This window comes from Leptonychotes weddellii, chromosome 10 (assembly GCF_054177405.1).
Source record: "Leptonychotes weddellii isolate Sample4059 chromosome 10, ASM5417740v2, whole genome shotgun sequence".
In the NCBI taxonomy this organism is placed as follows: Eukaryota; Metazoa; Chordata; class Mammalia; order Carnivora; family Phocidae; genus Leptonychotes; species Leptonychotes weddellii.
Window position 1 is genome coordinate 96,782,524 of NC_138378.1, and position 15,560 is coordinate 96,798,083.

At 47.7% G+C, this 15,560-nt stretch overlaps 1 protein-coding gene and 1 long non-coding RNA gene across 8 annotated transcripts in view; both read right to left on the bottom strand.

Annotated features, from left to right (window-relative positions):
• LOC145715952 (uncharacterized) overlaps positions 1 to 15,560 on the bottom strand; it is a 519,543-nt gene that overhangs the window by 63,506 nt on the left and 440,477 nt on the right. The gene's annotated exons all lie outside the window — the stretch shown is intronic.
• CRIM1 (cysteine rich transmembrane BMP regulator 1) overlaps positions 1 to 15,560 on the bottom strand; it is a 180,548-nt gene that overhangs the window by 10,559 nt on the left and 154,429 nt on the right. For 5 of the 7 annotated variants that reach the window (XM_081796923.1, XM_081796924.1, XM_081796926.1 and 2 more), the window contains one exon: positions 3,343 to 3,537. The exons of 1 other annotated variant lie outside the window; for it this stretch is intronic. In XM_081796923.1, the coding sequence (XP_081653049.1) occupies positions 3,343 to 3,537 (195 nt within the window). The remainder of the gene's footprint in view (positions 1 to 3,342; positions 3,538 to 15,560) is intronic. One more of the 7 variants, XM_081796921.1, reaches the window with a different exon arrangement.

A 15,560-nucleotide genomic window follows, 5' to 3' on the forward strand; every position in this document is an offset into this window, starting at 1 on the left:
TATCGAGATGAGAAATGGAAGTCTGGCACTTTGGTGAAGATCCCGGGCTAAGATCACACAGTAAGCCAGTGAGGACAGGGCGGGGACCCACCTTCCTTGGAAGGACACAATCAAATGCAAGGTGGCAAAGTGTGACTGATTGCAAAGTTTGCTTAGAGAGAACATGGAGAAATGATTCATTAATAGTACATCAGATGCAGAAAGGAGATTTACAGAAATTAAATTTCAATCCAACAGTAAATCCTAACTGAGAAGTCCCTGGAGAAATCTTTCATAATGAACAAGGATGTTATATATATATGCACTCTCTCCTTTCTTAAAGTCACAAACCAAGGACAGTGTCTCTTGACCTCTATTCCTAGCACCGTCACCTAGATTTGGGGGCCTTGTTGTCACACACCTGGGACGTCTGCCATGTGGGTTACGGCTGTCCCAGCCTCTGGTCTCCCCCTGCTTTAGTCCCTCCTACACATCACCTATGAATCCTCCCAAAGCACCTATGTGACCATGTCCTTCACGTGCTCAAAAATGAGCCTCCCCACCCGAACAAAGGATGGCGTCTATGCTCTTCATTTCACTCCAGTAAAGAGAGCCCACCTGTCCTGCAAGGTCTAGCTCGAATCCTGGGGAAGCCTGCAAGACCACTCCCCCTGACAGCAGTCTCACTTGTGAACTGTGTAACAGGGCTGATAACCAGCGTCTCCAATTCACCCTCCCCTTCTCTTTTGAAACCACTCTCATTAGACTTAGCCTCCACACCACTGTGCCGAAATGGCTCTGGTCAGGGCGATTAGGACAAGGCTAAACGACAACGGTTAGTCTGCGCGTCTCCTGCGAGGACCTAACGGCGCCCCCGGCCCAGGTCCCCCTGGCTTCTGGGTCACAGCTCCCGGGCTCCTTCCACGTCGCTGTGGCTCCTTCTCTCTTTCCTCTGCTAGGCCCTCCTCCCCTGCTTGGTCTCCCAAAGTTGGAGGGTTTCTGGCTCAGTCATGGCGGCCCTTCTCCACCACACTCACTCCCTGGGGGATCTCGTCACCCAATCCCAAGGCTTACAAACCACTGAATCCTACTGATTGTCCCCTCACAACAGAATCCGAGCCCAGCCACTCCTCCTGCCTCCAGAGCCACGACTGGCGGCCACCTGCATTACTGGGAAAGCCTCCGACTACTCTTTGCCTCCACATCCCACGGTCTATGCTCAACCCAGCACCAGAGACATCCCTTGAAAGGGGAAGTCAGCTTCCCTCCTTTGCTTAAGACCCTCCGATGTTTCTCTCCCACTCAGTAAAATCCTGCCCCCGCCGAGAGAGACCGCAGGTTTCAGCTCCCGGCGGCCTCTCCGCTCGCCTGACCCTCCTGCTCCCGGGGCCCGTCCACACAGGCCTCCGGGATGTCCTTCAACAGGCACTGTGCGTTCCCAGCCCAGGGCTCTGCCCTGTCTATACCCAGAGGGTTCTGCCTCTTCCCTCGGAGTCCTCCATTCTCCTGGGTCTCCTAAATGACACCTGTTCAAACAAAACCACCGGTCGCTTCTCCTTTGCCCCGACTGGCTATGCTTTGCACCACAGTCCTTGGCCTCACCCTGGGTGCTGTCTCTTTCTTGTTTCTTGTTTGCTACCTGTCCTTCCCCACGAAAACGTGAGCTCTGTGTGGACGGTGCTCTGTTGAGTTCTCTGCGGTCCCCCCAGTGCCTCGGACAGGCTGGTGCACAGCAGGCACTAAGCGAGTCTCTGCTGAATACAAAAGGTCAAGTCTCCCCATTTGTACCTCAGAAGCATCTTACTGGGCAGGTGGGTATGGAGCTTGTGAGACAGGTGGTGTGGAGCAAACCAGCTCCCATGAGAAATACACGGTTTTCCTCGTTCTTCTTTGGGTGACCCTCAGGGATTTCATTTTCCGCCGGGTGCAGAGTGATAAACCAGCAGAGTGATCGTGACTCTCCAGTCTGCGCCTTACACGACGCCCACAAGACAAGCAGGAAGAGCACCCAAGTGAAGGCTCTGGAAAGGCCTCAGCCTCCCGAGCGGGCACAACATCCCAGCCTTTACAGGGTCTCGAGAAGTGGACATTTTTTTTTTTAAGTATTTTTTTTATTTTATTTATTTGACAGAGAGAGACACAGCGAGAGAGGGAACACAAGCAGGGGGAGTGGGAGAGAGAGAAGCAGGCCTCCCGCCCAGCAGGGAGCCCGATGCGGGACTCGATCCCAGGACCCTGGGATCATGACCTGAGCCGAAGGCAGTCGCTTAACCAACTGAGCCACCCAGGCGCCCGAGAAGTGGACATTCTCAGCAAAAGGTCAATGAGTGCAGACAATGCGACGCTTGGGGCTTGACTGACCATCCCATTTACGACCGCACAGTGTAGACTCCGAGCTTCCCGCATCGCAGGGAACAAGACTCTAACATAATGCAGCAAGGTGAAGATGGAAAGGATCCTGACCCACTGCTAGGGTGCAGGCGCTCTGCGGTCTGGACTGCTGGTGGAGTCTGTGTGTTTAAGGCTGGGGGGTCTGGACTGCGGCCCAGGCCGTGCTGCGGAGGGCTCAGGCCCTGCATTTCTGGGACGAGGGGCAGAGGACTAGGGCATGAGACACAGGGAAGGAAGAGGAAGGCCCGGGGCAGGGGGAGATCTGGGCAGCAGTCGGCGGGGGGCTGAGGTTTGAGACTTGGAGGCGGGCTGCTGAGCGGACATGAAGGGTGGGGGGAGGCGCAGGCGTGGGGTTCCACGGCTGCTGGATGGGGTCTCCGTGGGAAGAGATGGCGTTGGCCAGAGGGCTTGGGGGCAGGCAGCCCGGGACAACCTGGGTACTGCTGGGACTGATGAACTGAACCCAGACTGAACAGAGCCGTATTCTTTAAACGCAGCTGTTCCATTCTGGCTCTGGTGTACAGTCAGTCCCCTTGTGATGGCTGCGGAGCGGTCCCCCACCGCGTCCATCTCGGGCTAGTCCAGCACGCACGGACACCGTGTCCCCCACACAGCACAGGTATGCTCAAGAGTCCGGTACGGCCATCAGACTCGTGCTGCCACCAGTATTTAGAGAATGCAAATGGGAAGCAGCAGAGCAATTCTAGCGGGGCCCACAGTCAGGCACTCCCCCGGGTGTCGCTCTCTCAAGCTCCCCCCGCGCCCCCGCCCCCCATCTCTGCACGGGTCAAGCTCCCCCCGCGCCCCCGCCCCCCATCTCTGCACGGGTCAAGCTCCCCCCACGCCCCCGCCCCCCATCTCTGCACGGGGAGACCCCGGCTGGGCCCACGCACTGCATGGGCCCCGCGAGCCGGCGGAACCGGCTCGGAGCTGCGCCCGCTCCACGCACCATCCGCGCCCCCAGCGGGGTACCTGGGCACATCGGGCAGCAGCTTCCTTCCACGTTGATGGGCTCGACGCAGGGCAAAGGGGGGCAGCTGACGGTGGAGCAGAGCGTCTGGCCCTGCAGGCAGTAGCAGTGCGTACAGCTGTCTATGTCCCACCGCTCCTCGTCCGCGTACGCCTTCCCGCTGAAGTGGCACACCGCCTTCCTCGGGGTCGTGTCTTCTAGGGGACAGAACAGCACAGGGTGGAGTCGCGGGACGGGACCGAGGGCCGTGGAGACGACTAACCCAGGGCAGGGACGGGTACGGCCAGGGGGAATGGGACCCACGGGCAGGTGTCACTAGATCGTCATTGCAAAAAGTGCAAATTCGTCCACACTGGGTGGCCGGGGAACACACGACACAAGGAACACCCAAATACAAATAGGTAGAGACACGTTCAGAGGTTTTACGTGGAAGCGGATAAAAAGTCCAGCTGAGTGTATTTACAGAGACGTTTCATGAAATTCCTACTTTCGGTTAATCTTTTCGTAAGTGGTTCAGGGGAGTAGTAAGGAATGACTGGGGCGCGTCACCGGGAACGAGGGGGCATCGGCGGCGACACGACCACTTCCTTCAGTCTTCAGTGATGCTCGGTGCGTTTCCCCCTCGTCAACAGAGGCATTTCTACTTTAGAAACAACCTCATTTCAGTTCAATCCATTTTTGCAGCCAACTATGGTTTTTGACTATATATATATATATATATACATATATATACTTTTTTTTTTTTTAAGATTTTATTTTAGAGACAGACAGAGCACGAGTGGGAGGAGGAGGGGAGGGAAGGAGAGACTCTGAAACAGATTTTGTGCTGAGCGCGGAGCCTGACACTGAGCGGGGCTTGATCCCAGACCAAGAGATCATGACCTGGGCCGAAACCAAGAGTTGGGATTCTTAACCGACTGAGCCACCCAGGTGCCCCTGACAACAATGTATTTTTAGGAGTTACTGTTGTGTGTAAGAATTTACAGTTTAAAACCCTCTGCTCTTCTTTCTTCTCCAGTCTCTCTTGCCATCCTCATTTCCTCCCGTCCACAACTTTTTTCTAGAAAGTTTCTTTCTTCTCTTGGACTCAATGCCGCCTCCTGGTTTTATCTGAACTTACTTATGAGTGGTCACAATTTACAGCCTGTCCTTCTCTCCAGAGCTCAAGAACGGTGGCTCAAAGAGAGGCCCCAGTGCCCCGCAGAGATGGGGCAGACCAACGGGGAAATGGGGGTCAGCACTTCCTCGTCACTGGACAGGCCAATAACTGGATGACTCCTACCAACCTGGGGAAATTTTATGCTCAGATTCTAAAGGCAGCTCTACTGACCACTGGTCACCGATAATTAAAAAGCTATAAAGGAATCTGGAAGGAAAGTTCCTTAGGAAAGGAGTGATGTTAGGGGCTCAGGGTTCTTCCTTCTGGAAGGCACTTGGGAAGCTCTAATGGAGGCAGTGTTTATTGCCCAGACACAGAGAATGGAGCCCAGGACGCCTGCAGGAGTGAGGAGAAACGTGTGGGCATCAGGTGCCACGTTCTCCGAGCAACCCCAACCTGCAGCCACCTGCTCTAAGGTGGCCGGAATCTGCTGTCTGCGGAGACCCAGCTCAAAGCTTCCTGCTGAACTTTTCCAGAGGAGGTTCACCAAAGACAGAAATGTTCTTATCTGTTTTTGGTGTCCATGTTCTCTTCTTAACCAACTACTCAAGCATATGCACCTTACTGAATGGCACTGAGAATGTCCTATTACTCTAGTATGTTGTATTTCCATAGCCGCGTCTCAGTCCACTGCAGGCTTCTATAAGCAGGTCAAGTGTCAGAATGCACAATCTGTTTCTCAACATTTCTTCATGGTTTCTCTCAGTACTGCTGCCTGAGTTCAACAAGGGATACCGAGTAATCACAGGAAGTTCCAGTCGTGAACAGAAATGCTTTCTCATTATCTATGAAAAAACGTACTTCGCTTTCTCAATGTTCCACAGAAAGTTTTCTGGTGCACTGACAGTTAAGCTTAAAAACATAACTGGAGGCTTTCGAACCAAACCCGATCGACGTTTCTGCCTAGCCTAGTCCTCAGGGGAGGCAACTTCATTAAGGTATCTCAAATGCACATGTCAAATGGCTCAGTAGAATCATTTAATGAACCCAATTCAAGTAATATTCTGACCTCCAGCCAACTTTTCACTGAGTACATTAGATTTGCCATCAAATCTAGAGTCTATTATGCAGAGACTTCTTTATGAAAGGAAGCAGCTCTTCATAAAGCAATATCACTGATTATATTTTACATAAACCCTGTAACAGCTCCTCTGATGGACCAATATCATGGCATAAAATTTGAATAACGGATTACCGTGCAAGGACCTTAGAAGACAGAAGGTTAAACTCCTTGCCCATCCTGTCCAGCACTTTCTGCTGTGCTTTTCCTCCCAAAGGCGTCTTGGCCAGTCCTCTCAGAGAAAAGGAGTGAGGGAATGAACTGTAGGCATGAACTCAGGAAGGATGGGGACTTCATAAAAAGGGGTTCGAGTCAAGGCCAAGCACTGGTTTGTATTTTCTCAGGATCTACGCAAAGACACATCTTAAGATAATTAATTAATGCTACTCCTACTTATGAGGCTAAAATTATCTGTGAAAAATTGCACTGATATACTAAAAATAATCATGATATGTTGAACATTATAAAGACATTCATTCGTTGATTCTACAAACTCTTCTCATCAGTGGGAAAGAAGGCATGACCATGACCCTGACCCAGAGGACTGCAGAGACGTAGTGGAACAGGCTTGGGGAACTGGACACCTCGCCACAGAACAACACAGAAACCACTGCTCCTGTGAGTTTAACATGGAGGGCAAAGCAACTAACTGCTGGGGGCTGGGGAAGGCATGACTCAGGACTCGGTGTTTGCATTTCACTTGGAGGGACGAGCAGAAGACAAAGCTGTGGGGAGGGCATTCCAAGCAGAAGACAGTGTGTCCAACAGCTTGACACACTGGAAGGGCAGTGAGAGCGTCAGAATGGAGAGAGAGAGAGAGAGTGTGTGTGTGCACACACACACGCACCGTGGCTGGAGGTGAAGCTGGGGTCAGATGGTAAGGGGCCTTGAGTAACAACGGACATATTGAGATTCCTTCCTGTAGAGGACAGGAGGGACCTCAGCAGCTTTAATGGTAAGAAGAGAGCTCTAGAAAAGGGCAACATGGAGGACAAGATGGGGAAAGGAAGTTGAGGATACTGGTCACAGGGATGTGACGTGGGCTCGGTTAGGGCAGCGTGGATGGAGGCAGACAGGCAAGGCGAGATTTGAGAGATTTCTGAGAGACAGCTGTCAGGATATGGATGCTGAGGAAGGACAACCCTTCCTGCACAGGAGGCTGGGCAGAGGTAATTCCAATAGATGAGTCATTTCACTGCTTTAAGCAATAAACGGGGAATTTGTGAGGGACCTGGTCAGGCCTTATTGAACTCCTCCAGATATTCTAATGGATTAGTAATCGATTATTAATGCAGTGATCGATCCTCCAACTCTTAGGCCTCTCTGTGTGAGCACAACCAGGAAGCCGCCGCTAGGACAGAGCCAATTTGGGGTGCAACAAGGTAAGAGAGGACAAATTTCAGTCACTGGGAGCTTCGGGTAGGAGAACAGTGGATCGTGTGGGGTCATCAGTAGAACTGGCGGTTCCCTTCCTGTGACTCTACGGAGTTTATATACCATTTAGCCAATAATCCTTCTAGGAATCTATCCCAAGGAAATCAGAAAAGTCCTGAAGTAAGTGTTTTCTGGTGAATGTTCATCACAATATTATTTATAACAACAAGAAGTTAGGGAAAAAAATCTGTGTCTTTAATAAGAGAATGTTTAAATGATTCAATGAAATCATATGAGAGAATACTGGGCAGTTATTAAAATGCATCACGTATAGGACAAGCTCCATCACGTAAAGAGGAAAATTAAAAACTGTCTAGAGAGAAATGAAAATGTTTATAGTAACTTACGTTAGAATTGGTGAGTTTTTCTCTTCACCTTTTTTTGACAATGAATGTCAGTCACTTTTGATAAGTAGGCAGCAATATATAAAATGGAAATCTTGCACACACACACACACACATGAGCATGCATTATCTACCTGACCCCTCCCAAGCCCCAAACACACACACACGAGGATACTGAGGGGGAAGAGCTTAATCGGAGCCCGGTTCTAGAGCACCTGGCTATGTGGTATGGTGCTCTCTGAATGCTAGCGGCTCAACTCTGAAGAATCTGAGTAGACTGTAAGAAAACTAAACCATGGAAGAAACACCCAATGATCAAATGCTGAGCTACAGCATAACACAGTGTTCAGTAACTGCTGACTCAGCAACTGAAGATCATTTCTCAAAGAATATTTATAAAATGATCTAAGAAAGTAACTACTCTGAATGACTTGGAGGTGATGGGTTGAACCAAGAACTCTGACTATATGTTGGGTGAAAATGAAATTCCTTATTTGATTTTGTTACAAAAACAGGTATTTTCCTAAATTCAATGAAGATTAAGAATTCAAAGTAGCCATGTGATGGCAAGGAAGACTGAGATGCATTCTCCTGGGAGCCCCCCAGAGAGGACTGCAGCAGGCTCCACGTAGTCACTCAGAGGGCGAGCCAGATGGGTCCCATGTCCAGGGGCTTCCATGATCACAATAAAGCCATTCCCCTCAGGGAGTGGGCTGACATGGACTGAATTTCCAGGAACTTCTACTGGTTTATCTCTATTCCATTTAAGCTCTGCTCATCACAGATTATCTCGGAAGCATCTTGCCTTCAAGATTATTTTCAACTAATTCCAACTTGAGATCAGGAAGGTTTAAAAAACCAGGCGTGCCACGTTCATAGCAGCATTATTTACAACAGCCCAGACATGGAAACAACCTAAGTATCCGTTGATGGATGAATGGTCAAAGAAGTTGTGTTATATATATATACAATAGAATATTATTCAGCCATAAAAATGAAAAAAATCCTACCATTTGTGACAACATGGATGGACCTTGAAGGTATTAGGCTAAGTGAAATAAAGACAAACACTACACGATCTCATTGAAATGTGGACTCTAAAAAAATAAACAAAACACAAAACTCAAAGAAAAAGAGATCAGACTTGTGGTTACCAGAGGTGGGGGGGGCGGTGACAGGAAGGAAACTGGAGAAAGGTGGTCAAAAGGTACAAACTTCCAGTTGTAAGATGAATCAGCACTAGGGATGTGATGTACGACATGATGACTACAGCTAACACTGCTATGGGATAGACAGCAAAGTTGTTAAGAGAATAAATTCTAAGACTTCTCATCACAAGGAGAAATTTTCTTTCTTTTAATTGCACCCATATGAGATGACAGATGTTAACTACACCTATGGTGGTGATCATTTCACAATACATGCAACTCAAACCATCATGCTGTATACCTTAAACTTATAATGGCACTTGGTTACAGGACTGAGGGACCTCAAGGTCTGCACAAAACTCTAAGCCAATGTTGAAGTTCACGGTGCAGAGCTCAGGGAGGCCACAAGATCTAAGAACTGAATGACACTGAACAGCATTCTAGCATTCTCATAGCTGCCCTTCTTAAAGACTGGAGATCAGAAGAGACAAATGGTAGAGATAAGAGAAACACCAGATGGTTCTGAAAGAGGAATCTAGGTGCCAAATACTGAAGAGCCGAAGTGCATCCACTGAGCATCCATGGTGCCCAGGTACCGTGCTCAAGAACTCACTGCCATTCAGCTTCACAGACACCGTAAGAAGGAGGGCAGTCTATTCTCTTGAGGAGACTCAGGTTTACAGAGGGGAAGCAACTTGATGTAACCAAACCACTACGTGGCAGAGCCCACATAATCCCCTGGCTCCGTCTAACTACAAGGCTCAGGTTCTCTACGCTGAGCTCAACTCAGTGGCTCCTTTCCTTCCATCCCAGGAATGCACAGAACCCTCTTCATGTGGTCTCCAATGTTCCAGGGCCTCCCTGGGAAGTACACAACACCGTCAGGGGAGGGCCAAGCTGGTTCCAACGTGCTGCTGTGGGGAGAGCCACGGTTAGCTTTAGGTGTGTTAAGTCAGGACAGGCAGGCTTGAGGACGTGGCCTTCAGTCCAAGAGGAGATCCGTTTCAGAGACCGTGACAGAGCAATGCTTCCCCTCCACTGCTTAGGGGGAGTGTTTTCTACGGGATCTTCACATCTGATCAGTTTGAACCACAGTATCAGCACGTTTCATAATGATCAAGTGTGTTTCTTCAAAGGTGCTTTAAAACAAAGCCACATGTAAGACTCTACTGAATTTCCATATGAAATACATGGAGGATTTTTGGTTTTTGGAAAGCCCTGACTAATCCTTTCCAGGGTGGCTGCTATGTGGCCCAGATTCATTCATTAGAGTTTGGTTAATGAGGCTTTATCAAAATATTTCTACTTTTGACTAAATTTTACCTGAAGGGCAAAGATCTAAACAGAGGCCTTGAAACCATGGAGTCACTTGGGCTGACTGATGGATTTCGGTGTCCCCTAGTTCTCACAGGCTCTTTCTGCTCCTGGTTAAGCCACCGCCTTCCATGGCACAGTTGGGTTAATTTGAGAAAGCTGTCAGAGAGTTTTAGAAACAACTTCGTCTACAGGGAGACATGGCGGCCATTCTATTCAATGTGAGGTTCTACATAATAAAGTCTCTGTAGTCTTTTGTGGGAAGGAGCAGTCTGACTAGAAGTACATGTAAAAGCATTTTAAGCACTCTGGCTGAAGAAGGATGTAGAAATGGAGACATGGGAACATCCAACTAAAAGTGGTCTAGGCGGTTTATATTTGGCTACAGAGTGGGCTGCGCCGTTTGTTCTATTTATCACTCCAACTGGTTTGTTTACACTGACAATGACATTATTTTTATTTGTTGATACCTAATAATAGGAGCTCCCACTTGCTGAACGCCTACTATGTACCGGCTACTGTGCTAAGTGATTTATAGGAGTCGTTCCATTCGATCTCCACAGCCCAGTGGGACAGGGTATTACCCCAATTCCACAGGAATTGTGGAACTGTGGAAACCGAGGCATGGGGAGATTACGTGACCTGCCCAAGACGCACGGCTAGCAAGTGGCAAGGCCAGGATGGGAACCAAGGTGGGTGTGGCTCCACAGTCTCCACACGCCTTCTGCCCACCTGTACCCAGCAGGGTAACCTCAGGGAGGGCCACTTCCTGTGCCACACAAACGAACGTGGTGATTACTCACTAACTCTAAAAAAAAATGGGCACCAGAATTCCTGCCCTTCGCCTTTGTTGGGGGTTAAGGTCTTCGTCTTCAAAGGTAATTTACCCTTCAACTAACTGCATCATACGTCCGGCACAATCCTTCGAAGGAACATAGATAAATAAGTGGTTATTGAGGACTCATGGTCTTTCTTAGGCAAATCTCTCTTTAACATGTCTCTCGGAAGAAGAGGATTAGAGGAGGATGTTCCAAGAAAAACATGAGGTATGACACTAATATAATAAGGTTTCTTTTTCGGACAAACACATCAAGAGTTATATATCCAAACAAATGTGATCCCCTTCTAAGCAGTCACTGTAGAGGGCTATAAATGTATTCCAACGATACTGCCCTTGCTTCACATGGCTTTGGAATTTTCCTTTTGCAGAGGCATCCAGAGCCAAATTTTGACACATGCAATGAAGATAGTTACTATTTTATGGCCACTCCTTGGTTTAGATCAGCTTTGGTATGTGGTTTCCTCAGCTCGGGTCTCTCTCATCCATCAGACCAGGCTTGAAGTGACTTTTGGCCTCCTTCAGAAACAAAGTCCCTGCTGTAGGATGGATGGAGATCTGCTTCTGCAGTCATCCCCAACACCGCGTGTCAGAGGCCCAGGGCACTCCTGTGCGGTGGCTCCTTCTGTGGGGCCATCTAACTCAGGGAGTGCACAGACGCATCTCATCGTCTTTGGATTCAAATATAAGCAACGTTATATGGCATCATGTAGGACTAAAGTATGCCATGTCTTTCAGTGGTGGAATTTGGAGAACTCGGTGTTTTTGTTTTTATTTTCGTTTTCCCTGATTCTGTTTCATAAAAAGGGGAGGGAGAAGTGCAAAGCCTTGAAATATTAACTCCTTTCAAGGTGACTTTTCCAACTGTTCAAACTTGGCCATCTTACTTCAAGAGAAGATGTCTTAAGAGGCTATAAAGGTTGGACTTTGCTTTTACTCATGAGCTATTTTTTACTAATTATACCATAAAGCTGATTAACTGCTGGGGAAACCCTAGACTCCACAGCTGTGGTGGTTTCTTCCTCTATAAAGATCCAGTTCAGTGTTTCAGAATCACTGATGTGGTGGCTCAGGTCTTGCTCTGAATCGGACCATGACGAGGGATGTAGCCTCTGAAAAGGAAGCATCTCCGGGCTTTTGCCCCTCTGTCCTCTGTGGAAGGATTTGAAAATGAAGATCCCCTTGAACCTATGCCGTAGCTGCACTCTTCCTGTCAGAAGCTTCAGGTTCTAAATCTGGCTGTAGTGGTCATGAAGTCAGAGTGGCGGTGTGGGAGGCACTTCCTGGGAGGAAGGTAGGCAGCTTTAGAAACGGCATCAGTTCTTTCAAAGCTCCAGTGTACTATTTATTTATTTATTTATTTAAAAGATTTTATTTATTTATTTGACAGAGAGAGAGATAGCGAGAGCAGGAACACAAGCAGGGGGAGTGGGAGAGGGAGAAGCAGGCTTCCTGCCGAGCAGGGAGCCCAATGCGGGGCTCGATCCCAGGACCCTGGGATCATGACCTGAGCCGAAGGCAGACGCTTAACGACTGAGCAACCCAGGCGCCCTCCAGTGTACTATTTAGAGTTCTGAGAAGTAATCTACTCTGGGATCCCAGAGGACAAGAAATTAAATGCAGCTCTTATTCTCGGAGTAAGTCCCGCTGCAAAATAATCCACCGCAGGAGCGGAGAGGGGTGCTTCTCCTTCCTACGCATCGCTGTGACAGCGCAGTCCTGAATGCTGGAGACGCAGTAGTGCCCGAGGCGGGTGAGGTCTCCACCCCTGGGGAGATGCTCCTGGATCAGGAGATCTCACCAGCTCTATAGGACTTCAGGTCCAGGCAGACATGCTGAGGGTTTTGGAAAGCTGTGTAAACTGCAGGCCCTGCTAACAACGTTCTGCTTCGATTTGGTTTCCTAACTTTGAGGTCCGAGGGACTTACAGAAGCATTAGTGAGAGATCACTCAGGCAGATGTGAGAAGGTACAAGGTACACTACGGTGACAGCGGATTCAGAAAAGGGGGTGAAAAAGGCAGCCAAGAATCACCAGTGAAGCAGCTGACTCTGGGAAGTGTAGGGAAAGTACCTTCAAAAATTTTTGCTTATAAATTTAACACTGAACTGCAGTGATCTTTCTCTAACTGCCACAAAGGAATAAGATGCTACTATTATATTTTTATCTTCTTTTAACGGATAAAATATTCAAGTCCCTGGCCTGTGATCTCATCCTTTCTGTATCCCAAAGTTGGGCACGTGCCGGGTACAAACTCTACGTTTAGAGAAGAAATCGAATGTGTGTGCCTCTTATTTGAGAAACCAGCTTTACTTCTGTTTACATAAAGAGGAGACAAACAGAAACCACAACGAAGAAGGAACCTGGGCAAACAATTCGCAGGTCACCAAGCGGCGCACAGACTCGTAAGCACTGATGAAGACTGATTTTCAACAGGCTGGCGCACTGGACCTGTCTTGACTGGAGAAGAATGGAAAAGCGGAACTCGACGAAGTCTTGCTGAAATCGGATGCAGATGGCACAATTTCAATGAGGCACAGGTCTAATATACAGTAATTCTGTCAGCACATGATTAAAGGTTTTTGGCTAAAAATTCAAGAAATATTTACTGATTTAACTCAAAACCTGAGTCCCTAATAACTTCTAGCTTCTAATAAATAAAACATCTACTCTTAATTCATTATAAAAAGAGAAAACTGAGACACGTACTACCACGTAGGCCAACCCCTGCCTCTTTATAACGTCTCAAATACTTTGAAAGCAGATCTGACCACCATTTTAAGACCTTTCTTGGCAGTCCATTTATGCTTTACTTTATTCTATTTCTTGGGGTGGGAGTCTAAGGTATATTTTAATAAAGGCTGAAAGAACCTTTCAGGTTTCTTCAACATACTGGAAAAAATAGGTAATAAGGTCACTAAAAAAAATTATAAACTTTCCTGAGCTCCAGGAATAGAAATCTCACCAAACTGGTAACTACAATGACTTCTGGCTGATTCCCACTGCACGCAAAGAGGACATTATTTCTCACTGATAGGACTTAATCTATGCATTAACCATCTGTTATGGGTCAAGTAAGCACTTCATGGATGAAAGTTCAGGGAAATATTCCATTTTCAACTTTAACTGAGGTCCCATCTCTTACAAGGCTGACAATCCTTCATGGAGATTATACATGGAAACCATTATGGAAATACATAATGTAGTCTAAAAGGCAGGCAGGAAAATTGAAAGATGAAGGTGGCCTAAATAAGGAAAATAGCACGCTTCCCTTAGGACATAAGGGAAGCCATCTATGTGAAAGAGTACAGAATCTTATTAAGAAAACCCTGAAGTGGAAACCACTGGACTTCCCAGAGAAAGTTCCTGTCATCACAGCCTGTGTGTGGCCCATCAGGGTCTGCCAGCTGACATCAGGTCTGATTACATGCCCTCATCAGAAATGTAACCCTCCTGTAGAGGGGCCTTTCCCCCAACCATTAGAGAGTCCAAAATCAGAGTTGGTCTCCTGGATGGAAATAAGAGGTGAAAGGCATGTGCTTGTGGATCTGTGCAAGAGACCTCTTTCAAATAAGACTGTGTGCTGAAGCCCAGGTAAGGACGACACCACTCAGAGAGGCTTACTGGAATTTCTGTTTACACAGCTAAGGCCTGGGAAGGACACAAGCAGCCAACAGAAAGCAGCATATGGGGTGAGCAGGATGAGGTGCTTCCCAGGGTGCAGGGTAAGACCTAAACAGACTGAAATCAAACACCGTTTATTTCTGTTGCAACAACTTGAGACCCATTCCAAAGTTAGTAGAGTGCATGACAACCAGAGTGTTTGTAGTCTTCTACCCTTTAAACAGCACACAGAAAAGCATCCTGCTCCCCTTCCCTTCCGCTTAAATCACTTCAGCACTATCTGGGACCACCTGGTTGCAGTGTGGGGACCTCAAGAACCCAGAGCTCTGAAGAATGTTGAGGAAGCATACCTCGGCTCTTCCTGATGACAGTGGCCACGTGCTCTGTAGGAATCATGGTGGATCATGCACTGTAAGTTCACAGACTCCTCAAATGGGACCAGCCTCTCAAAGTAAACAAAAACTAAAAGAGCTCCATTCTCTCTCCCATAGCAACATCCAGAGGCATGAAAGGACAGTGAAGCTCTGAGGTTTGTGGGCAGGGCACTGCCCCAACCCAGCTGTACTACAGAGCCTTGGAAAGCATGCCACCTCCACCTGGATCACAATACAGTGACTAAAGCAGTGGTGGGCTGTTTTAAGCTAAGTGTGTGCAGGACGAGGTACACCATGGAAGCATTACCTAAAATATTCTTGTCCTTCAATAGCTCATCATTGGGATGCTATATCCAGGCTTTTCTCTTGCAGAGAGGTAGGTGCTATATGTAAAGTGCGATACCAGAATCCATTTGGCACATTACCCAGATCAGCTGCACTCCGTGTTGGAAGAGCTGTCACTGAACTGAGCCGAGCGTTCACATTGTGTTGACTAAGCACATTCACATGTGTGCATTATGTCAATTAATTTTCACAGCACTTTAGCGAAGCAGAGAACAACATTACCGTCCCCATCTCAGAGATGGGGAAACTGAGCTAGGGTTAGATCCTAGCACTGAGACATAAATAAAGCTAGCATGTGCTAGAGGTGGGATCATAACCCTTCGGCTCCAAAGTAAGTTCTCTTTCCAAAACACGTAAGTGTTTAAGAAAACACACTGGAGAAATAGCTGTGAAAAATGTTGCAACAGAGATACCAGCCTCATAACATTATGGCTTAAAAAGGTACAACCTTTAATTCTATGGGTTGTATGTCTTAGAGATGCGGAATTAAATATTTGCTATGTTTGATTCCTGGGCTGAGTTAAATACTCAATGATCAACAGATGTTCCACAGAGATACTATTTATATTTGTAATCTCTAA